Source organism: Bos indicus x Bos taurus, chromosome 13 (genome assembly GCF_003369695.1).
Source record: "Bos indicus x Bos taurus breed Angus x Brahman F1 hybrid chromosome 13, Bos_hybrid_MaternalHap_v2.0, whole genome shotgun sequence".
NCBI lineage: Eukaryota > Metazoa > Chordata > Mammalia > Artiodactyla > Bovidae > Bos > Bos indicus x Bos taurus.
Genome location: NC_040088.1, coordinates 44,792,042 through 44,814,414, shown reverse-complemented (window position 1 = coordinate 44,814,414; position 22,373 = coordinate 44,792,042). Strand labels below are relative to the sequence as shown.

The following is a 22,373-nucleotide window of genomic DNA, read 5'->3' as shown; positions in this document are numbered from 1 at the left end:
GCCCGGAGACAGGCGGCCGCAGAGCGCTCCTTTCTTCAGGCCTAACCGTAGGCGTCCGAGAACTTGCCTTCACAGAGGTTGGAAAGCGCTACAAGGTGGCCTCCCAACTCAAAATGAGAACCAGGCTTGTTCGTGCGACAGTCTCTGATTTTCTGGAAATACCAGAACGAAATACCAGAATGAAAATATCAGAACAGCGCGCGCGAGCGTGAAGCGGCGCAGGCGCGACTTGGCCACCTCTAGGCGACCGGCAAAGAAGGACCGCCTGCGACCTGAGGAAGAAAGACCCTTGCGCCCCCCCGAGCGCTGTCTTTACCCGCGACTGGCTTCCCTCGGCTCGCAGTCCGGCCGCCCGGAGAGGTCTCTTCCCCCAAGGTCCCGGCACCTGCGCCCTCATGGCCGAGGTGAAGGTGAAGGTGCAGCCGCCCGACGCGGATCCGGTGGAAATCGAAAACAGGTAAATCGGGGAGTGAGGCTCGTTCCCCGCCTCTGGAGGCCTCCTTTCTCCCGGACCCTTCTCCCGTCTCTGGAAGACGGCACTCTTAAGAAGTTCAGAGCGAGTCGGACAGTTGACGAGATTGTGTGGCCGGCCTTTCCTTGGGTCTGTCAGGGAAGCTGTCTACTCAGGCGCACCTTTCCTTAAAGTGATCCACGCCCAGAGTGAAGACTCGGCGTTTCCCCCCGGGAAAGTGTTAGTCGCTTGGTCGTGTCAGACTCCTTGCGACTCCATGGGGTACTGGTGTAAACAACGTTCTGATCCAGGATCGCCCTTGTTACCAAGGAACTCCCGTGACGGAAGGTTTAACCAGACTTAGGGTGCAGTTTTCGATTATGAAGCAACAGACACCAAACGGTTTGAGCGCCATAATTAAGTGAAGGTTTTAGGGCACCCAACGCATCTTACGCTTACCCAAAGCATCTCCCAAAGCATCTTCAATACTTTGGCCACCTAATGCGAAGACTGACTCTTTTGAAAAGACCCTGAAGCTGGGAAAGACTGAGGGCGAGAGGAGAAGGGGACGACGAGGATGAGATGGTTGGATGGCGTCACTGACTTAATGGACATGAGTTTGAGTAAAGTCCGGGAGTTGGTGATGGACAGGGAGGTCTGGCGTGCTGCAGTCCATGGGGTCGCAGAGAGTCGGACACGACTGAGCAGGTGAAAACTGAACTGAAACATCTTATAATTTTATATTCTCTACCGTGCACTGAAGTGTTTAGGTTACCACAGAATTTATAAAGACCCCAGCTTTTTTAAACTGTTATTAATAACACACATGATGATCCTGTGACAAGGTGAAACTTGAGGTTTATTTTTGTTTGTTAGGGATAATTCCAAAACCAGGTCCCAGTTGTGGTGAATTGTCCCTAAAGAAACTTTGACTTCCCTCCAGAAGTGTTTGATCTGCCTCCTGCTTACAGACTTGTGGCTACCCAAGGCACTGCGTCTTCACTTTGTCATACTTGTTGCATCTGAGAAAATTGAAGCCTCAGCTTTAATGTGTTTTTCTGTGTTTTCATTTGACTTTTGTCCTAATTTAAAGTTCATATGAATAAGAAATGCTTCTCTTAAATACAATAAAAATGCAACTGTGTACTTCAAAAGCATCTTCCTCATTTTTAATGTGCTTTCATTCAGAACCATTGTAGAAACCCAGATTATCTGTCAAATGTGAAAAAAGGCACACTTCTAAACTGTTCTGCCTATATTTTCCCCCTACTGACTCTTGAACTAGGTAAAAACATGAATATCATTAATTCTTTTGTTCCTAGGATTATAGAATTATGTCACCAGTTCCCTCATGGAATCACAGACCAAGTAATTCAGAATGAAATGCCGCATATAGAAGCCCAACAGCGGGCAGTGGCCATCAATAGACTGTTGTCCATGGTAAGGTGAATCCAGCTAGTTCATGTAATTATTTATATGTTGTAATTGTCATTACTTTCTGTTATGTAGAATGAAACCATTCTCAAAAGTGTGGTAAGTTGTGACTGATAAGACTTCAAACCAGGAAACAGCTCAGACTCCCTAAACTAAGGAAAGAAGTAATATGCATTTTTACAAGACAAATAATTGTATTTTAACTGTTATATTTAGTAATTTGTCACTAAGGTACATACTGGCACACATGTACATATAGGCATAATCTGTTCCCACCTTCTGTTTGCTTCTTGCTGCTGCTGCTGCTAAGTTGCTTCAGTCGTGTCCGACTCTATGCGACCCCATAGACAGCAGCCCACCAGGCTCCCCCGTCCCTGGAATTCTCCAGGCAAGAACACTGGGGTGGGTTGCCATTTCCCTCTCCAATGCATGAAAGTGAAAAGTGAAATTGAAGTCGCTCAGTCATGTCCAACTCTTAGCAACTCCATGGACTGCAGCCTACCAGGCTCTTCCGTCCATGGGATTTTCCAGGCAAGAGTACTGGAGTGGGGTGCCATTGCCTTCTCCATCTTGCTGCTAGTAAAGACAAATATATAGTAAAGGCTTTGGATCAAATACATAAACTAGTATGAAGATTAAAAGACAAAAATGGAAATATTAATTATAACTACAATAAACAGCTAAGGGATAAACGTGATGATTGGGAAGAAATAGACAATTTCTGCAGACCAGATTGTAATTGTCTGATTACTAATTCAATTTTAGTAGTAAAATTGAATTATTAATCAAAGCCTCCCAGCAAAGAAAAGTCCAAGACTGGATAGCTTCACAGGGTAGTTCTATCAAACACATAAAGAAGAGCAAATACCTATCCTTATCAAACCATTGCAAAAATTTGAAAAGGAGGAAACACTCCCAAATTCATTCTACAAGGCCATCATTACTCTGATACCAAAATCAGACAAAGATAATAGTAAAAAAAGAAAATCAGAAGCCAGTGTCTCTGATGAATATACATGTAGAAATCCTCAACAAAATATTAGCGAACCACATTCAATGATACACAAAAAGAATCATACACCATGATAATGGAAATTATTATAAGAATGCAAAAATGGTTCAGTATGCACAAATCAGTCAGTATAATCCACCACATTAAAAGGAAGCTTAAAAGTCACATGATCATCTCAACAGATGCAGAAAAGACATTTGACAAAATTCAACATCCATTCATGATAAAAACTCATCAGAGTTGGTATAGAGAGAACATACTTCAACATAATAAAGACTGTTTCTGGCAAACCCACAGAGAAGATCATCTTCAGTGGTGATAAGATGAAAACCTTTCCTCTAATATCTGGAAGATAGGAATTCCCTGGTAGTTCAGTAGTCAGGACTTGGCACTTTCACTGCCAGGAGCCAGGTTCAGTCCCTGGTTGGAGAACTAAGAGCCCACAAGCTGTGAGGCACGGCCAAAGAGAAAGAAAAAATCAGGAGGACGACAAGGAGGCCCATCTCACCACTTGTATTTAGCATAGTATTAGAAGTCGTAGCCACTGCAGTCAGATATGAAAAAGAAAGCATACAAATGGGAAGAAGTGAAACTGTCCTTACTTGCAGATGGCTTGATACTATATAAAGAAAATGCTAAAGTTTCAATCAAAAAAGGTATTAGAACTAATAAGTGAATGCAGTAAAGTTGCAGGATCAAGATTAATATACAGAAATCTGTTGCTTTCTTATACAGTGATAATGAACTATCAAAAAGAGGAAGCTAGAAAACAGTCTCTTTTAGAAGTAACATAAAAGGAGTAAAACAGCTAGAGACAAACTGGTGAAAGACCTAACTTTGAAAATTCTAAAACACTGATGAAGGAAATTGAAAATACTACAAAGTAATAGGAAGATATCCAATGGTCATGGACTGGAGGATTTAATATTGTTAAAATGTCCATATGACCCAAAGCAATCTACAGATCTAATGCAATCCCTATAAAAATGCCCAGGACACTTTTTACTGAACTAGAACAAATAATACAAAAATGCATGTGAAACAGAAAAGAGTCCAGATGGCCACAACAATCTTGAGAAAAAGAACAAAGCTGGAGGTATCATGCTTCCTGACTTCAGACCATACTACAGTATGGTTCTGGCATAAAAAGAGACATATAGATCAGTGGAACAGAATAGAAAGCCCAGTATAAACCCATCCACTTAATGGTCAATTAATCTAAGACAAAGGAGGAAACAATGCATAATGGGGAAAAGAGTCTCTTCAACAAGTAGTGCTGGGCAAAATGGATAACCACATGTAAAAAAATGAAATTAGGACATTTTCTCATACCATATATAAAAACAAACTCCAAGATGGATTAAAGGCCTAACAGTGAGATCGGAAACTGTAAAACTAGAAGAAAACATAGGCAGAACATGCTCTGACAGAAACTGTAGCAGTATTTTTAGAGAAATGCAAATCAAAACAATAAGGTATCATCTGACACCTGTCAGAGTGGCTATCATGAAAAAGACCACAGACAACAAATGTTGGTGGCAGTGTGGAGTAAAGGGAATCCTTGTACACTGTAGGTGGTGGGATGTAAATTGGTACCACCACTATTGAAAGCAGTATGGAGGTTCCTCAAAAATACTAAAAATAGAACTACCATACAATCCAGCAGTTCTACTCCTGGGTATATATATCAATGAAAACAAAAAGACTAATTCAGAAAGGTATACACACCCAAATGTTCCTTGGTGGCACAGTGGGTAAAGAGTCTATCTGCCATGTGGGAGATCCGGGTTGGATCCCTGGGTTGGGAAGTTCCCCTGAAGAAGGAAGTGACAACCCACTCCAGTACTCTTGCCTGGGAAATTTCATGGACGGAGAAGCCTGGTAGGCTACAGTCCATGGGATAGCAAAGAGTTGCACACGTCTGAGCAACTTCAATTCTCAAATGTTCATAGAAACATTATTTACAATAACCAAATGTGGAAGCAACCTAACTGTCCCATCAACAGATGAGTGGGAAAAAATAAACAAACAAAAACAGATGAGTGGATAAAGAAGATGTGGCATATAGATAGAGATATACACACACACATATACATACAATGAAATACTACTCAACTGTAAAAAAAAGAATGAAATTTGCCATTTGCAATAGCATTGATGGACCTGGAGGAGGGTATTAGTGAAATAAGTTAGAAAGACAAATACTATATGTTATCATTTATGTGTGGAATCTGTTGGGGATTTTTTCCCCGGGACTCGGAAGCGACGAACCTGAAAGAATGACACTCGGACAGTCTCTTGTAAGGACGGACAAGTTTATTTTTGTAGTCAAGTCTTTCTATAGAAGCAGGAACAAAGAGCTTAAAGTATACGGCCAGCAGAGCGCATACAGGGTTAACACATAATCAGTAAAAACATTTTAAGGACAGTGTGTTCTAGGTGACTCATGTGCTTATCCCATAACCCATTTTTTCAAGTAACATCTTTATTTATTATTAAATCTTGGCGCCGAGCATAACCAAAGGCAGGAGATGTTTTTGTCCACAGTACACAAAGCCAGGTACTTTTGGCCCTTCGCCATTTTCCCAAGGACTTTTTCTTAATATGGCTATTTTGTACTGCACTTCCCAACAGAATCTAAAAAATAAACGAATATGTTAATAACAAAACAGCCTCACAGATACAGAGAACAAATTAGTGGTTACCAGTTGGAAGAGGGAAGTGAGCAGGGGCATAAGAGGTGAAACAGGATGTGTTGTACAACACAGGGAATATAGCCAACATGTTATAGTAACTTTAAGTGGAGTACAGTCTATAAAAACTTGAGATCACTATGTTGTACACCCGAAACTAATATAACATTACTTCAATTAAAAAAAAAAGCAGTGCATCAGATTGCTGAACCCTGTTCTAACCAAAAGAGAAGGAGTGTTGTGATTTCTAGTCGCTTCACCATGGTGAAGGTCTTCAGCTTCTGGAAGCATAGAGCAAGGGATGCTGGGAAGTATGGTGATAAATGTTTTTGTCCTCAGACTCCACTTTCAGCCTTTTTCTTTCTATCTGAAAATTATCCTCAGCAGTCACCTGTTGCCAGTCCTGCAGTGGGCAGTGGTGAAGCTACTCAAGAATTTTAAGCAAGGGAGTAATTGTTAATAAATCACTAGTGTTGCCGATTTTAGCTCTTAAAGTGAAAGTGAAAGTGAAGTCACTCAGTCGTGTCCGACTCTTTGCGACCGGGTGGACTGTAGCCCACCAGGCTCCTCCGTCCATGGGATTCTCCAGGCAGGAATACTGGAGTGGGTTGCCTTAAACTATCCTCAAATTCGTTCCCCTGTTTTCACTCCTCCCACCCCTGTATGTGTTCAGGCTCTTGGCTTCTTGAACTGTTAGGTGCATCTTAACGGCCTTCCTCGCTGTGTGTGCCTCAGAGCAACCTGCTGTGTCTTAAAGGCACTTCTGACCAAGTTACCCTCCCACCAGAAACCCTTCTCTCAGCTCTGGAGATTCAAGTCCAGACTCCAGGGTTTACCACTCTGAGCCCCTGCCTTCCCCACTGACCTCATCTCTCTGCACCCCCTGCCTCACAAATTAGTTTTCACAGGGAACAGCTTGTTCTCTGTTCCCTGGCACGTCACGCTGTTCTGTGTCTCGGGCCTTTGCTCATTCTGTCTCCCCTGCTTAGAAGGCCCTTCCTCCTTTCCTCACACACTGACTCCTCATCCTAAGACTCAACTCCAGGCAGCACCCCTGAACCCACAGGCTGGGCCAAAGCGACTTTCCTGGGAGCCCATCCCCCCCTTCACTTGGCTCTGTCCTCACGCCACCCCGATGGTATTGAAATCAGCTGTGGAATTCTCTCTTGGAATTCATGTCTGTCCTCCCCACCCCAAAAATGTTCCCAGGACAGGTGTTCATTAAACGTTCACAAACTAAATTAAACAAACTTCCAAATTGGGCTTTGTGGTTCAATTTTTTCCACTTAGGGGGCCGGGGGAGGGAGGGAAAGGACTGCTTTTCACCCATATACCAACCTGATTCCAAGTTACGGGTCTGCCCAGCCTTGACTCATGGGAACCTCTCTCAGTGATGCTTCCCTGAACTGCCAGGAGCCCAGTGGTACAGCCATCGGCATTCTCACAAGTTCAGACTCAAGGAAATGCAAGAGCATGGAATCATTGTGTCAAAATATTTTTGCATTAATAGCCTTTATCTGAACTTTTTAAAGATGTTGTATTTTATTATGTTTATATTTATTCAGTTTACTTGAATATGAATTTTTATTATTCTAAAGCTGCTTGTTTAAAGTTCTTATGCATTGATCTTATAACTAGGCTAGGATCTAACATGTAGGAAATTGTTATGTATTAATATTTGAGGAAATGGTGATATAAAGAGCTAAGTTTAAAAAATATACATATCACATGTGATATGTAGGGAAAATCTTAAGTACTCAAGGAAGGAACTGACAATTACACAAGGTAGGATATTTTAGTCTGTGTAAAACATTGAAGAGTGCATTAATGCTTGCCATTGGATTTGATATGTCTCCAAAATAGTTCACTGCTATTTTCTTTCTTTAAAAAAAAACAAAACTTTAGGGTCAATTGGATCTCTTAAGGAGCAATACAGGACTTCTGTATAGAATAAAGGATTCTCAGAATGCTGGGTAAGCACCTGATTTTTATTTTTAATATTGTAAAAGTAATATATGTTTGGGTAGGAAAGGCCAGTACAGAATTGCATCATGTAAACCTGGTCCTGCAAATCATCTTACCTCCCACAGGAGTTCCATTCCCCAGAGATAGTGACTCTAAATAATTTGGTGTATATCCTTTCTTATAGGTATATATAAATATATATAGATTATTATATATTTATATACCATATATTTATATATAATCTCTTTTCTTTTTTTTTTTTTTTAACAAATTTGGATCATGCTATCCATACTGTTTTGCAACTTGTTTTTTTTCACTTACTGTATCTTGGACATCTTTTCATTCTGGTACATACAGCCCTGTCTCATTCTTTTTAAGGTAAGCCCTTTTGGTAAATAAGTCAATGTGATGACTTGTCTACTCATTCCTTTAAGTGATTGTATAGATGATTAGATTAGCCTGTACCTCTTTGCCTTTTTAATTCTGCTTTATTCCCCTGCAGTAAAATGAAAGGATCAGATAACCAAGAAAAACTAGTGTATCAGATCATAGAGGATGCAGGAAATAAAGGTAAGTTTTAGAGGAACAAGCAGAAAAAACATTGTCTCTCAGACCAGATATTAGGGATGGAGATCCTGGCTTCCCAGGGTGTAGAGTAGTCAGTTCAGTCTGCTGAACTTTGTGTTCAAAGGAGAAGAAAATATAACACACATACTCACACACGCATATGTATACATATTTATAATGTACATATGTTTGAAGGCACCCAAGAGTGATGCTGTTGTTGCCTCAAGGGAGGCAGGAACTAGATGGCCACGGGCGGAGATGGAAAGAAACTTCTGAATTCTGAACCATGTACATGTATTATCTGAAGCAAATAAATTAAAACTGAAGGGTTTTTTTATCCTCACTTTCTAAATTTTGGAAGCCTTCGTTTCTTCCTCTTATCTGTAAACTGTGGATCATAACATCTCTTTGGTTTTTGTAGGAAACCATGGGACACCTAGTGCCCCATGGCAGTGTCTGATGTAGCTCCCTCCACAGCTGTTTAGTTCCTCTCCTGTTGCCCTCAAAGAACGGGATCTAAATTGCTGTTATTACAATTTAAGACCTGTTTGAGTCATTGATATTAGCTTCAGCAATTATGATGTAACCTAAAATTGTACAATTTTTCTATGTGTTAGGAAGTTAAATTACATTTTAAAAATAAATATGAAGACAGCATTCTCTATTTAAAACAAAATCTTCCTATCTTATGCCTTTTTGTTGGGAAGAAAATACAGCAAAATATTTTTACATAAATTCCCTTTATACGTATAATACTTATTTCCTTCTTTGAAAGAAAAATCGTAGCTTTCTGCACAGGTTCTTAGTGACTGTAAGAACTGTAATCTTTCTGTTTTCCAAATATAGTGGACATACATACACATAGATGCTCTCTAAAGGTTTTTTTTTTTTAATTACTCTCCATTGAGGATGGCAACTGACCCTGACCCAAACTTAAGTTTGTTTTTCACAGTATACGATCTAAAGTGAAATTTTAGAAAAAAGAGGCTGGAATGTAGGAGGGCACGGAAAGGCCAATGTATGTTAATTCAATGACATCAAGATTTTCCTTCCTTTAGAAAAATGTCCCTTATCATATGATTTTTAAAAGATACCATGTTAGCATTCCAAGAAATTTCCAGTTAGAAAATGGAACATACAACTTTTTTGCATATTTTTGTTACTTTATCTGAGATTCTTACCTGTGCGTCATTTTTCCTATAGCAATGCTCCAGGATTATATACATATTTTGCTAGATTTACAATGAGATATAAGCAATGGGAAAAGAAACACAAATCCTATAGTATTAAACTTATCTTACTTTACTTTCTTACAGGAATATGGAGCAGAGATATCCGATACAAAAGCAACTTGCCATTAACAGAAATTAACAAAATTCTAAAGAATTTGGAAAGTAAAAAGCTTATCAAAGCCGTTAAGTCTGTGGCAGTGAGTAACAGTCTCTTTTCTTCTCTTGAATGTTCACTGTACATATATTGCTCCAAGTATATTTCAGGTGTTTATCGTTCTTTCGGCTATGTCATGATTTAAAACAACTGATCAAAAAACATTTTCAAAATTGTAGCTCACATTGGACCATTTGGAGATGCTGCTTTAGTCCATTAGCTATAACAGATGTACTCTGATAATGTCGGGTGTTAATAGGGGAAGCCAAGCACAAGGCGACTTGGTATGTTGTCCTGTAGTCCCAGTAATTCTGTAAATCCCACACTGGTGTGAAATATAAAGTTTTGGGGTTTTTAAGTCTTAGTTTTGGAAAACTGCTTTGTTACCTTTTAACCGTCTGCTGTGTATGTGGTTTTTTCCCCTAGGCCTCAAAAAAGAAGGTGTATATGCTCTATAACCTGCAGCCAGACCGCTCTGTGACAGGTGGGGCCTGGTACAGTGACCAGGATTTTGAATCTGAATTTGTGGAGGTGCTTAACCAACAGTGTTTTAAATTCCTACAAACCAAGGTGAGCTATAACTGAGGAAACATCCCTCCAAGTGGTTTTTCTTTTTTTTTTTTAAGTTTTTTCATAAGCAATGTTTAATCATACATATTGTATCTTATAGGAATTGAAAATACTGAAATTGGTCCTTTTTCCTAAACAAAATAGGTCCTGTTGTTGATTATCCTCTATAGAAATTGTGTTCAGAAGGTACTGGTATTCTTCATGAAATTTATATTTCTACCCTAATAGGCAGAAACCGCACGAGAAAGCAAACAGAATCCAATGATACAAAGAAATAGTTCATTTGCTTCATCACATGAAGTGTGGAAGTATATCTGTGAATTGGGAATCAGTAAGGTCAGAGCCCAGTCTCTAATTTTCATCTTATTTTTAAAAACTTTTGCTTCATTGTAGGGATATGGTTTACACTGTATTCTAAACACATCTGGCCCAGACCCTCTTCTCAGGTGATATCTGTGTATGTTCTACAGAATCCGCAAAATGTAGAACCCACTGTCCTAAGCCAGGCAGGCAAAGGCAGTCCTGGCCGTCAGGCACTTTCTGAACTGTATGTCTTTGAGCTTGGGCTCCAGAGCAGCAGGGTGGAAGCCTGGCCATGCATTTCACTACCAGATGCAAAAGTCTGTTCTGACAAGTTCTTGACTCTCCTGGGGACATTTCAACATATGTGCCAAACATCCGTCATTAGTATCGGTTGTCATTTATTGGTAGCTTCCTACTTAGGAGATGTAAGTGGCACTGTCAGCACATTCTTTGGAAGATCTGTACATATGGACACTGTGCTTAATTGCCCCTCACCATCAGAGAAGATGCTGAAGTGGCTGCTTGGACAAGTCATTTTCATTTCTGCTCTCCAGTTCTCTTTTATTTAAAAAAAACAGCACAGGAATTTGGACTATTTGCTGTCTAAAGTACCTTTCTGCTTAAGCATTTTTATAAATCTCCATCAGATTCTTGCTAAAGAAATGTGACAAGTCTAGATCCTCCTAGGAGGGCGAAGACATCAGCAGGTATCAAGCTCAGCAGTGAGCTCAGTGCTCTATCCCTGGAATCTGAGTGGTCTACTCTCACTCAGGCCATTGTTCAACTTCTTTGTGATTTCAGTTACTGTAGCACAATCCTTCCCCACTTCATCAAGAATTGTGACCTTTTACTGTTATCAGCACCCTCCAGAAGGATGACTCCTTGTTTTGAGTCCTTTCTAACATACTGCTTTTGTAGGTGGAGCTGTCCATGGAGGACATAGAGACCATCTTGAATACACTCATTTATGATGGGAAAGTAGAGATGACGATCATTGCTGCCAAAGAGGGCACCGTTGGCAGTGTGGACGGACACATGAAACTCTACCGGGCGGTCAGTCCCATCATCCTGCCCACAGGCTTGGTCCGGGCACCCTGCGGACTCTGCCCAGTGAGTTAAAATGGCTTCTCTTTCTACTTTACTGCCTGCGACTGCAGATGCCACCTAACTTAACGTACCAGCAAGAGCTGCTGAAAGCACCATGTAACCTTGATGACAGACCTTTAGTGAGCATGTCATCACCTTACATTCTTCCCTATAATAACCACCTTAAGGAAATTGGTTTTCTGCTCTTGATCCCAAAATGCACAATTCTTTTCTTAACCTTTTATTTTTTATTGGGGTATAGCCGATTAACCATGTGATAGTTTTAGATGCACAGCAGAGTGATTCAGCCATACTTACTCATGTATCTATTCTCCTCCAAACTCCCCTTCCATCCAGGCTGCCACATACTTTGAGCATACATTGAGAGTTCCCTGCAAAATGCAGTTTTTGCTGAGGGCTAACCATTTCACCTAAGTAGGGAGGGTAATGGGGTTTGGTGAGAACCTGCTGTGGGCCAGACATGTTTTTGAAAATGTCTGTGGTCTCATAATCCTCCTGCACCCTTAGAGCTAGTGGTATTAGTGTGAGGGGACTTAGGGCAAGGAAGATTGAGAGCATTCAGCTGAGACTTGACAACCAGGCCTCACACCCGGAGGTGACATGTTCTCCCTTGTAGCACGCCCACACTCGTCATTTGTTCGTTCCCACCCATGCTGCAGGCTCTGTCCCTGCTCTTGTGGTGTGTATATTCTCGGACTGCCTGTCTGCTTTCTATTGTCTACAGCTCATGCCCTGGTTTCAACTCCCAGAAAAAAGGCTACTCTGTTGGGAATTCTATTTAGCACTTTCACAAAAAGGAAGGTGACTAAATATGAAACACTTGATTAGTTAAGATTAAGTCATTTGTGTGTACAGATCTCCGATCCTGGACCGTTGCCTGCCTTCTGCCCAGTGGACAGGTAGACTAGTCAGCTTAGTGCTGTGGCAACCATGATCAGAGCAGGACTTCTTCCAGGACCTAACCTTTCACTTTGAAAGTTTTGTTTTTAATATTGCTTTAAATAAATGCTTGAAATATTGGATATTTTGTTAGAATTTTTAGTTTTAGTTGATATTTAAGACATTACCTATAATATACTAATTTTAAAACTTGAGTTTGAATGTAACCTTTTTTCTTTTCTAAAGGTTTTTGATGACTGCCATGAAGGTGGTGAGATTTCACCATCTAACTGTATTTACATGACAGAGTGGCTCGAATTTTAATAGAGAACTATGAACTTTGCTGACGTTTTGCAAATGAAGTTACTTCAGGAGCAAATAATTTAATTCATGATGGAACATCACACTCCCTTGACAGCATTCAAGGTACAGACTTGCTGCTACAGAAAAATATTTTTTTTTAATCTATGAAGACTAAATTTATATTGATAGTGTAGTCAGCAGGGTATGAAACAGATAATAAGGTTAGTGGAGAAATCCATTCTTCAGTAAGTAAAATACTTAGAACCTCTGGAAGACCACCTGTTGGAACTTTCGAGATTTCTGATGATTCACAAGAAAAGAAGCCAGCGAGTCAGTATTCGCCAAGGACTGTGATAATGGCCAGAACTTTAAAATGCCTGTTTTAAAGGTGTTTATCAAGGTCTTCATTGGGAATTTTTTACATATGGCTCAGTGTCACCATTTCTGTTTTCTCCACGGTTTCATTGAGAAGAAACGAAAAGTGGGGAAGGAGGAATAGCAGGGGAGGACGCAGACTTGGAGCATGAGGTGGGAGACAGCAGAGCATCCCTTTCCACACACTACTGATGCCTTTTTATGTCAGAAATGTTCTTTCTGAGGATTACATTGGTGTACTTACCTCAAACCCAAACGGTGACTGTTGTCAAGGACATGTTTTCAGTGCATAAATGTTCATTGTTCTCATCCTAAAGGGAATATCTTCCCTGGCTCTTTGTTGTTAAAGTCTGTGGCTCAATTGTATTATTTGCTAGAATTTTCCCCTAGATTCTTATTTAACTAAAATTAAAACTAAAAATAATCCATTGCCTTCCATTCCTTTGGGGGGGGGGAAGGGAGTATCATTCTTCTTTCCTTATCCTATCTTCAATTTGTTTCCATATATAACAGGTCTGAACTAAGCAAGAAGTTGTTATAACTGTCCTCAGTTTCAATAGCACTTTCAGTCCCAATCCTTAGGTGAACAGAAAACAATAGGTCACTTCATGTTTTGTTGCACAGAATTCAGCTATAGGGCTTTTTAGGATCTCAGCTGTTGTACTTTCACTTTGTGGTGCCACTTAAAGGTTTCTGTGTCCAGGTCAAAAGCCAGGGGCCAAGGGAAAGGAAAGTTACTCCTGGGGCCTGGGTTCAAACCTCAGTTTGAAGAACCATCACAAAGGGTTATTTTGAGATAAATAGTAAAATAAAACTCAGCTCAGTAACCAGTTTGTAAGAACCATATAAATTCTGTGGTGAGCTCTATAGAATTAGCATTTGATGACACTGGTGTTTGAAACAGAGATCATTTCAATTATTGGGTATGTTTTAGATCCAGAAGGGTCTGGGAGCCAGAAACTACAGAGGGCTTCGGTTCCCCTGAGAGTGGACTGGTAGGATGAGTATCTGCCCTCCTGGGACCTGGCCTGTCAGAGTCACAAGTGGAAAGAAGGAACCAGTTTGCGTTTTAAATACAGATTTTTTTTTTTAATACAGATTTTGTACTATATATTGAGGGCCAGAGATTGTTTAAAGTTGACAATCTGTGGCTAAACCATAAGTATTCCTTACCTACCAGACTAAAGAGTCCCTTTAAACTTTTTCCCCTTAGCCTGTTTTTCATTCTGAATATTAAGAAGGGAAGAGGTGATTTAAAAATACAGCACCTCTGATGTTGGTTACATGGATATTTATAGGAGTAAGTTCTGACGAGAACAAACTGTGGGGCTCTAGGCTCACAACACCACAAAGTCCAACTGGACGTGAAGTCCTACTCCTCACAGCTGATCTCCGTTTAGTGTACGGCATTTTGCTCACCTGAACACAGATATTCCCTGGAGTCTGTCAAGGCCTGTCTCTGCTTTATACTGATCTGTACGTACAGAGTCAAACAGAGAATCATGAAAGGCCACGATCTGATAGTTTTCATGAATAGTTCATGTGGGATTCTGTCATGTAACTTCTCTGATCTCGGTTTGGTGATGAGTAAGTTTTATAGGGCGGTAATTTTTATCGTGATCAACTAAGCAAACCAATCAAAAGTAACTCAGTGGAGTCACTTCGACTGTGTTGGTGGGTGAGGGAAGAATGTATCATGTGCTCTAGCACAGCGCTGTCCAGGGGAACCTTCTCTCAGGATGGAGATGCTCTGTATCTTTGTCCAGCAAGGCAGCCACTAGTCACCCATGATGGCAGAGCACCTGCACTGTGGCTTCCGTGAGTGAAGAACTGCACGTTGTCTTGCTGGCTCCCCGAGGCTACTGGCTGCCATGCTGAGTGGCACAGCTGGACTGCCATATGGCTCCAAACTCGTTACTTTTATAGGAAAGAAGAATAGCGAAGTTAATTATTTTTCAATTGTATGTATTTGTTTTTTTCTACAGAGAAAGAGTACAACAAAGTATTATGGACTGTTATTTGTATAAGTTTTTGCTTTTAAGAAAGGACTGCAGAAAACAAGAAAGAACATATATTACTACTGCCAAATAATTCAAACAGAATCGAACTTTGATTACAGGCTTAGTCATATCAGTGCTACACAACCTCTCTTAAGAAAATTATTCAACTGATTTATCTACTTTGCTTTTCACTAACTCATCAGATTTATTTTTAGTTATAAAAGACACATTCAGCCCAGCAAACTCAGAACATTCCCAGCTGTAGAAAGTAAACAAGAGATGTCCACCACACCATACCTAGCAAGATTCCCAGCCCCCTAAGGTAGTTACTGCTGAAAGCTTAGAGACTGTCTCCTGACTTTTTAAAAGCACATTTAGAAATCAAGACTCTTCAGCTTCAAATGATAGCTTTGAATCTTCATGAGGTGTAAATGGTGGGAATTCACATTACTGAAGCAAATGTCAGGTGTGAATTTACTGGAAAGTGTTTGAGGCAATACTTAGGGATCATCATAGCCAAAAAACATTGGAAAATGAGAAAGGGTTTTTTGAGGGAGTGTGATTAGAAGAAAAATCATGGAATGATGCTAAAAGAGATCTCAAGGCCCATGGAAACTGAAAGGTGGAGCATTTTACAGAACAAAACTTGAGGCGTGGAAAGATCATTTTTTAAAATATTTAAGACTGTAACAGAATCCAAATTGTTCCATGACTTTGTCCTTTGACATAATATCTGTTTCTCAGGCTTTTCTCAGGCTTTTCTCAGGCTTTACAGAGAACCATTTACAGCACCTGGCTAAGGGAATACCTAAGGCAGAGGTCACACAGGGGTGGTCTGAACTTTGTGTCTCACAGTGTTTGTAAATTTATTTACACTGTAGTTGCCAGCTAACATAACCCATATGTCTGTGGACTGAACATAATTCATGTACATATGGATTATATACATATATATATATATACACACACACACACAATAGTCCCTAAATTTAAAACCCACTGTATAAATTTGTTTTGATTGAAAAATCAGAAAGATTGGCAATATCTTGGCAAAAATTCCCACATGGCAATGGGGCCCAGGAGTTCTCCCTGTTCATTGCCCGGTTGGCCTCAGCGGTCTGGCCCGATCCTTGCCGATCCAGTCGGCTCTTCTTATGTTCACCACCTGCCCCTGCACACCCCTGCCTCCACCTCCTTATGTGTCACTCTCGACGTGTTTGAGGGTGAGGGGTCAGGTGTCAAAGGGGAAGGACTTGGTCTGGGTTAACATCTGGGGTCAGCTCCCAACTGCAGAGCGTTCAGAGCTCTTCACCAACGCTGGGCCTTCAGTCATGTTTTCTTTCCCCGAAAACAAAAGTTTTATGTCAGAGAGCAATGCAGCTCCTTCATCGTAACATGAAACCTGTTTTAATCCGAACTGGGGGGGTCAGGAAACCTAGGTTTTGTTTCTGTCTTACTCTTACTCACTTTGGACAGGTAAGGGTGGTTAAGCTGTCCCCTGTCCCTTTCCAAGTGGGAAAAAGAATATTTTAGGTCATAGCAATTTGAGGAGATGTAGATTCTGTTGAGAACAAAAATGCTGTTTGAAAACTGAAACGTGTTTTTTTAGGTATTTTGGGCCTTAATTGGATCTGTTTTATGTGTCAGTATTCACGTGATAATAGAGATTGTCGACTATTAATAATCTGATAGTTGCCCTCCTCCCATGTTGGTATGCAGATAGCAGGAGCCATCCTGTCTACGCTGGTACTTTCAGCATGGACCCGACTGCACTAACCAGTTCATGAAACTCCGTGTTCTGGAAATGGCCGCGGTCAGTGAATTTGTACAATTTGGCTTCCAGCCTGTCGGCCACTTCTTGTTGTTCCTTCCAAGGAAGGAAAGGGTCATCGGTGGAGCCAAACTGCACAATGTGAGGGCAGTTGGCTTTGATCTTCTCCCACTGCCAGGGCCGACTGAAGTAGCCTGTGAGAAAAACACCGAGCATCTCAGTGCCGTGGACCATTTCCACTCTAGCTGCTCTAGTGAAGACCACAGCAGGGACATGAAGAATCCGAACCCCACTGTGAGTTTGCCGATCTGTAGGGCTTGATACTGTGGCTACTGGTGAAGAGGGAAGGTGTGGTTCGGGGGCTCAGTTCTAGATTGTGGATTACAAGCTGGTCCACCGCTCTAAGTGCCTACCTTATATCTAGATGGGTGGTGAGTATTTCTCATGTGCGATTAAACGTCTTGTTAGCCTGTCAGAAGACAGTGCTGTTTTATCATGGAGCCCCTTGACTACAGGAGGGGCTCTCCCCGGGGTCTCTGCTTTCAGACTTACCGCTTGCACGCTCGTTCGCATCCCCCAGGTCAGATGTGTACGCAGCCACTAACACGATAGCATACACCCGGTGGGTCTCGGCGTACCTGGAGAGACAGGAATGACGTAGCTTATGTCTAGTGTTAAATGTAATTCCCAGAAAGGCAGTAAGCCACCCAAAATCACTTGACTCAGCCTACAGAAAGCACATGGTGCAGGCTGCTGAGCTTGGTATGAAAAAGAGCAAGCAAACTGCAGGAGAACTAGGAGCCCAGCAGGCAACTGCCTCACCTGGGCTACCTGAGCTTCTACTCAGTTCTCAAAGTAGTGCAGGCCTCGCCTGGAATAAGCATAACAAGGGTAATCATTCATCTCGATGTGTGGGTGCATCCACCTTCAGCCTGCACTGGCTTTACCTTTTGGTTAACGCGCAGTTTCCCTGGCTCGGCCCCAGAGCATCTGTTCAGAGGACTGAGAGCGAGGCCCAGGAATCAGCACTCTAAGGCATAACACCTCCCCAGCCCAGGTGACGGGAGCGGGTGGTCTGTGTCCTACTGCAGAACCTTGCCTCTCACATGATGCTCCACTCTGTGCTGTTACTCGTTTGCATTGTGTCACATCTGTTTCCCCCCCAGCAGGTCTGGGCCTTCTTGCTGTTTCTGGCCCTGTTCCCTCAAACAGTGCCCAGCAAGCAGACGCTCAGCTGACGGTGTAGGTAGTTCCCTTACTGAGCAGAGACTGGGAAGGGGCTCCTGCCTTTAAAGAAGGCACATGGTTATTAGCAGCGGCCTGAGAAAAATTCAGCTGGCCTTGAGTTGGTACAGGTTTTGGCGTAAAGTGATTTCTTCATTTTCCAGACAACCCATTGCAGCTTGTGAACACTACGCCTACCACGATTCTGCAGGTCCACATCAGAAAGCATTCTTGTAGCTTCAACAGGTGTGGCTTACAGGTTATGGGACCTGGCAAGATTTCTCTGACAAACAATTCATGTGACATCCTGAGAGACTGAGTAGGACAAGAGGCCACACAAAACAATAATCCTTTGTCATCCAGCCTCACAAATGAGGAAACCCAACCCTAACAGGCTATTCAGCCAGCTCTGTCCTTACTCTAGGCCTTAGAAGCCTGCAGGGTGACGTTCTAATAGGGCAGCAGGGATGTGCCTGTGAACCCTGAGGACTGGGGGTGGGGCTGGTTGACAGCTTCCACCTTCCCATAGGGATTTACTGAGCACCTACCATATGCCAGACACTCCCCCAGGCTGGGGATTCGGTGTCAGAATAACAAAGTCCCACCTAATGGAGTTTACATTTGAGTGGCAGGAGACAGACAAGAAATGAATAGGATGTCAGATGATAAAAAGTGCTATAGATAATAAGGGGCATCACAGATATAAAGGGAGTAAGATTCAGTGAGGTGAGGTGAGGTTGCTGTTTCACAGGGAGTGATTCCAGAAGGCCTCACTGGAAGGTGACGTGGAGCAGAGACTTAAGAGAGAAGAAGGCCACACAGGTTGTCTCGGGACTAAGTCCAGGTAGGACGATGGCCAGCACGGGCCTGAGGAAGGCGTGTGCTCAGAGTGTTCAAGGACTGCGGTGAGGTCTATAAGCCAGGCAGGGGGCAGCTATGGGGAGATGGCAGAGATGACATGGGTGGTGGTGGTGTTCAAGGCCGAGATATTCTTCTGGGGGGGTCAGGAGCTGCTGGGGTTTGGAGGCACTCTTGTTTTAAAAGGATCACTGTATCCGTGTCTGAGTGAATTACATTTCTTTAATCCACTAACCAAACCAGGAAGGAATTAGGACAGATCATATTACCACTTCTGAGGGCAGCACTGTTTCCTCTGCAGTGGAAACTTAAGACATGCACCAGCTATTTCCCAGGCAAGCACGGCTGCAGCCTCTGGCAGGGGCGGGGGAAGGGGTGACATTCAACAGGGACCGAACCTCATGGCTGCGATGGCCCCAGAGCTGTGGCCAATGATGATGGTCTCCTCGTCACAGTGCAGCTCCATCTCCATGAAGGGCAGCCAGATGCTCTCTCGGGCTGTGACTGCGGTTCAGGGGAAAGGAAGAGTCTGTCACTCAACAGGGGCAGTCTTAGCTCAGTCCTGCCCACCCTTCTAACACAGGATTGCTCAGTAAACTACAGGACCCCAACAGGGGATGGGGCTTTTTTCATGGAGCCAAAGTTTCCTGTGTTGCTGTTGGAAAGACTCAAATCTGTAGTTTGGGTAAATAATTTTGTTTTTATTTTTTTACCATGTTCTTGTAAGGAAATACTAAAGAAAAAATACAACTCTGAAGTTTTAATGTAAACTTTTCAACTGAAAAACAGAAATCCTGTTGACAACATTGTCTCTCAAGTTGACGTCCACATATACTCTTTCTTTCCAAGAAGGAAATTCCTGAGACAAGTCACAGACATGCTCAGAACAAAAGTGGCAAAGTTACATTTTCTATTATTAGGATCTCATAGAGATGCTATAACTTTTGTCATATCCCTGCCTGAAATGAAAAACCCATGAATTCTGCCTGAAAATATTTGATTATAGAAGGGAAAATCAAGTTGCTTACAAAGTTGAAAATTAAGTTTTACCAACCCTGGGTGCTCTTCTTGCTCCTCCTAGAACTTTCTATCACATCTTTTGGTTTGTAGCCTCCTCCCCTCAAATACTTGCCATCATTCATCCTGAGGTATGTATTCCCTTCGGCTTCTCTACCAGAAAATGGCAAGATTGAAACCCAACAAGAGTGGGCTTTTTAAAGATACATTTAAAAAACTTACTTGGGTCAGGCATGTTTTTAGACAAACACTGGAAACCAGGTATCTACAATATGAGAGGGAAAGAAAAAACTATTATAAGGCACTTAGTTACAACTAGTAATGGCTAACAAGAAATGAGACACCTGATATGAGCTTTATCAATTCAATAAGTATTTGCTTCTATTATGAAATGAAGTGGATTAAATGGTATAGGATTAAATATGAACAAACAGTCCCTCCTCATGAACTGCCACCTGTCAGTAGTTCTCTATCCAGCCAGCTCTGCAGATCTCTATATGTGCATCTACAAATCTCCATTTATCACCACCAGTGTATATGTAGACAGAGGGCTCCAGACCTGGAGCCAATCCGACTATGCTCCAGGGAATAGGTAAGATGTGCACAAAGCTGGTACAGAGAGGGGGAGATCCCATCCTCCTGGACACTTTTCTAGCTCCATCGTGGCTCTCAGCCATAAGCCTGAGATTTTATTCTAGACCTGCTCTGCTGCTGCTGCTAAGTTGCTTCAGTCGTGTCCGACTCTGTGCGACCCCATAGACAGCAGGCCACCAGGCTACCCCGTCCCTGGAATTCTCCAGGCAAGAACACTGGAGTGGGTTGGCAACTCAGGAAACAGTCATTACCTAATTACAGAAGAGGGTTTAAAAAAAAAATTCAATCTGCAGAAGACAACACAGATGCCATTGTTATAAAACTCACAAAGAAGCCAAATTTACCAAGGTATTGTTTAAAGCATACATATGGACGTTGAAAAGCACATTTTTTTCAGAGTGGACTGAATTTAAAAACAGACAGGCTTCCCTGGTGGCCCAGAAGGTAAAGCGTTAGCCTACAATGTGGGAGACCTGGGTTCTATTCCTGGCTGGGGAAGATCCCCTGAAGAAGGAAATAGCAACCCACTCCAGTACGCTTGCCTGGAATATTCCATGGATGGAGGAGCCTGGTGGACTAAAGTCCATGGGATCGCAGAGTTGGACACGACTGAACAACTTCACTGGTTCACTGGCTTAGAGGGCAGGGAAATGGGATGGAGGGACATACAGGTGGCTCTGAAGGTATTGGGAAGGTTCTAGATTTCGGCTTGGTGACAGGACTCTCAGGTATTGATTACATCGTGCTTCAGGATGAACACACGTGTTACGTACATCCTTTGTATATATCAACATTATGAATTAAAAGAGAGCAGAGGAGACAGGTAAATTATCTGAACCTGCAGGAGATACGGGGAGTGGGCGTTCTCTAGTTTCTAGAGGTGAAGCTAGGACTCTAGCCTCAGAGAAGCCCTCCAGCCTGCTTCACCAGCCCGATTTCCAGCCCTCCTTGCAGAGTCTAAGACAGGGCGGCAGGGCTTTGCAAGGTGTGGGAGCGGAGCGCCCTGCGACGCCAGGCCAACCCTCCCAGCGCAGGTCGGCGCGGCTCCTACCTGCTCCAGCTCCCTCTTCACCCAGCCGTACCACCCGTGGGTGGCCACATCCTCGCCCCCATTCCCCGGGATGATCACTGCCTTGCATGGAGCCGCCATGTGTGCAGCAGACCTATGGTGCTCAGGGGCCTGATCAACCGGGGAGCCTGCCCCGTGGCATTCTGGGAATTGTAGTTCCGGGGTGGAAAGCGCGTATTCCTGTGAGCTGCTGGTCCACCTGCTCCACTGGAAGCACGGGCAAATCTTGAGGGGTTCCAGCAGATGTAAACCACTAGTGCTCTCATCCCCCCAATCCCCCTTATTTGGAACAGAATGTGGTATTCCGAGAATGTGTTATCTCTTACCTAAAATTACTAATATTTCTATAGAAAATGTGTTTTCATTTCCTAAAAGCAGAACACAACCCGTTTTATTAGTTGCGGATTCCTGATTTCAAAATGGTTCTTAGTAGAATAGTCAGTATCAGCCAATAACAGTCAATAGCAGCAGGGGAATGGGGGGGAAAAAAGAATTAGAACTCAAAGCCTAGTTATTAAAAAAAAAAAAAAAAAAGCTTTGCTGAAACCCTTTGGGGAGTTCTGGGTTTTGAGGGGGGGCGTGAGCCACTCATTACCTTGAATGGCCTTCAATAAACCTTTCTCTACTCCAGGCTCTGATGTTTCGATATTGTTTGGCCTAACTGTGTATCAAGCATATTAACTTGTGTTCACTAGCCTGTCCTAGGGGCATGTATATCCAAAACACTTAATGTTTCATCCTGGGTTTTGTATTGAATTCTTCTCAGGGTGTATGGTACGTCAGAGGCTCTAGTGG

The 22,373-nt window shown here is 42.4% G+C and overlaps 2 protein-coding genes across 7 annotated transcripts; one reads left to right on the top strand and one right to left on the bottom strand.

Moving 5' to 3' along the window:
• The first annotated feature begins 248 nt into the window (after nucleotides 1-248).
• Nucleotides 249-13,471, top strand: POLR3F (RNA polymerase III subunit F). Of its 4 annotated transcripts, XM_027559644.1 has the most exons (10): nucleotides 249-457; nucleotides 1,774-1,891; nucleotides 7,496-7,563; nucleotides 7,913-7,933; nucleotides 8,058-8,125; nucleotides 9,439-9,551; nucleotides 9,935-10,078; nucleotides 10,307-10,414; nucleotides 11,300-11,491; nucleotides 12,614-13,471. In XM_027559644.1, exons 1-10 carry the CDS (start codon nucleotides 396-398, stop codon nucleotides 12,689-12,691), a joined length of 972 nt encoding a protein of 323 aa, XP_027415445.1. In that variant the 5' UTR covers nucleotides 249-395; the 3' UTR covers nucleotides 12,692-13,471. The 4 variants fall into 4 exon arrangements, with proteins under 4 accessions (XP_027415445.1, XP_027415446.1, XP_027415447.1 ...); XM_027559645.1 differs by lacking the exon at nucleotides 7,913-7,933; XM_027559646.1 differs by lacking the exon at nucleotides 10,307-10,414.
• A 635-nt stretch (nucleotides 13,472-14,106) lies between these two features.
• On the bottom strand, nucleotides 14,107-21,677 carry RBBP9 (RB binding protein 9, serine hydrolase). 3 transcript variants are annotated; one of them, XM_027559650.1, is made up of 6 exons: nucleotides 21,561-21,665; nucleotides 20,138-20,180; nucleotides 19,297-19,402; nucleotides 17,369-17,454; nucleotides 16,823-17,010; nucleotides 14,107-14,962 (listed from the first exon to the last, which is right to left on the bottom strand). In XM_027559650.1, exons 1-6 carry the CDS (start codon nucleotides 21,657-21,659, stop codon nucleotides 14,960-14,962), a joined length of 525 nt encoding a protein of 174 aa, XP_027415451.1. In that variant the 5' UTR covers nucleotides 21,660-21,665; the 3' UTR covers nucleotides 14,107-14,959. The 3 variants fall into 3 exon arrangements, with proteins under 3 accessions (XP_027415451.1, XP_027415452.1, XP_027415450.1); XM_027559651.1 differs by lacking the exon at nucleotides 16,823-17,010 and having other exon boundaries at nucleotides 21,561-21,662; XM_027559649.1 differs by lacking the exon at nucleotides 14,107-14,962 and having other exon boundaries at nucleotides 14,994-17,010; nucleotides 21,561-21,677.
• Nucleotides 21,678-22,373: the final 696 nt, after the last annotated feature.

Excerpts from the sequence above, each read along its gene's own strand:
- POLR3F (XM_027559644.1), top strand. The coding sequence starts at position 396 with ATGGCCGAGGTGAAGGTGAAGGTGCAGCCGCCCGACGCGGATCCGGTG. Across the intron at positions 10,415-11,299 it reads GTGAATTGGGAATCAGTAAG|GTGGAGCTGTCCATGGAGGA; the intron begins GTCAGAGCCCAG and ends CTGCTTTTGTAG. Across the intron at positions 11,492-12,613 it reads CACCCTGCGGACTCTGCCCA|GTTTTTGATGACTGCCATGA; the intron begins GTGAGTTAAAAT and ends TCTTTTCTAAAG.
- RBBP9 (XM_027559649.1), bottom strand. The coding sequence starts at position 21,659 with ATGGCGGCTCCATGCAAGGCAGTGATCATCCCGGGGAATGGGGGCGAG. Across the intron at positions 20,181-21,560 it reads TGAAGAGGGAGCTGGAGCAG|ATACCTGGTTTCCAGTGTTT; the intron begins GTAGGAGCCGCG and ends CTCATATTGTAG. Across the intron at positions 17,455-19,296 it reads GGGGCCATCGCAGCCATGAG|GTACGCCGAGACCCACCGGG; the intron begins GTTCGGTCCCTG and ends CTGTCTCTCCAG.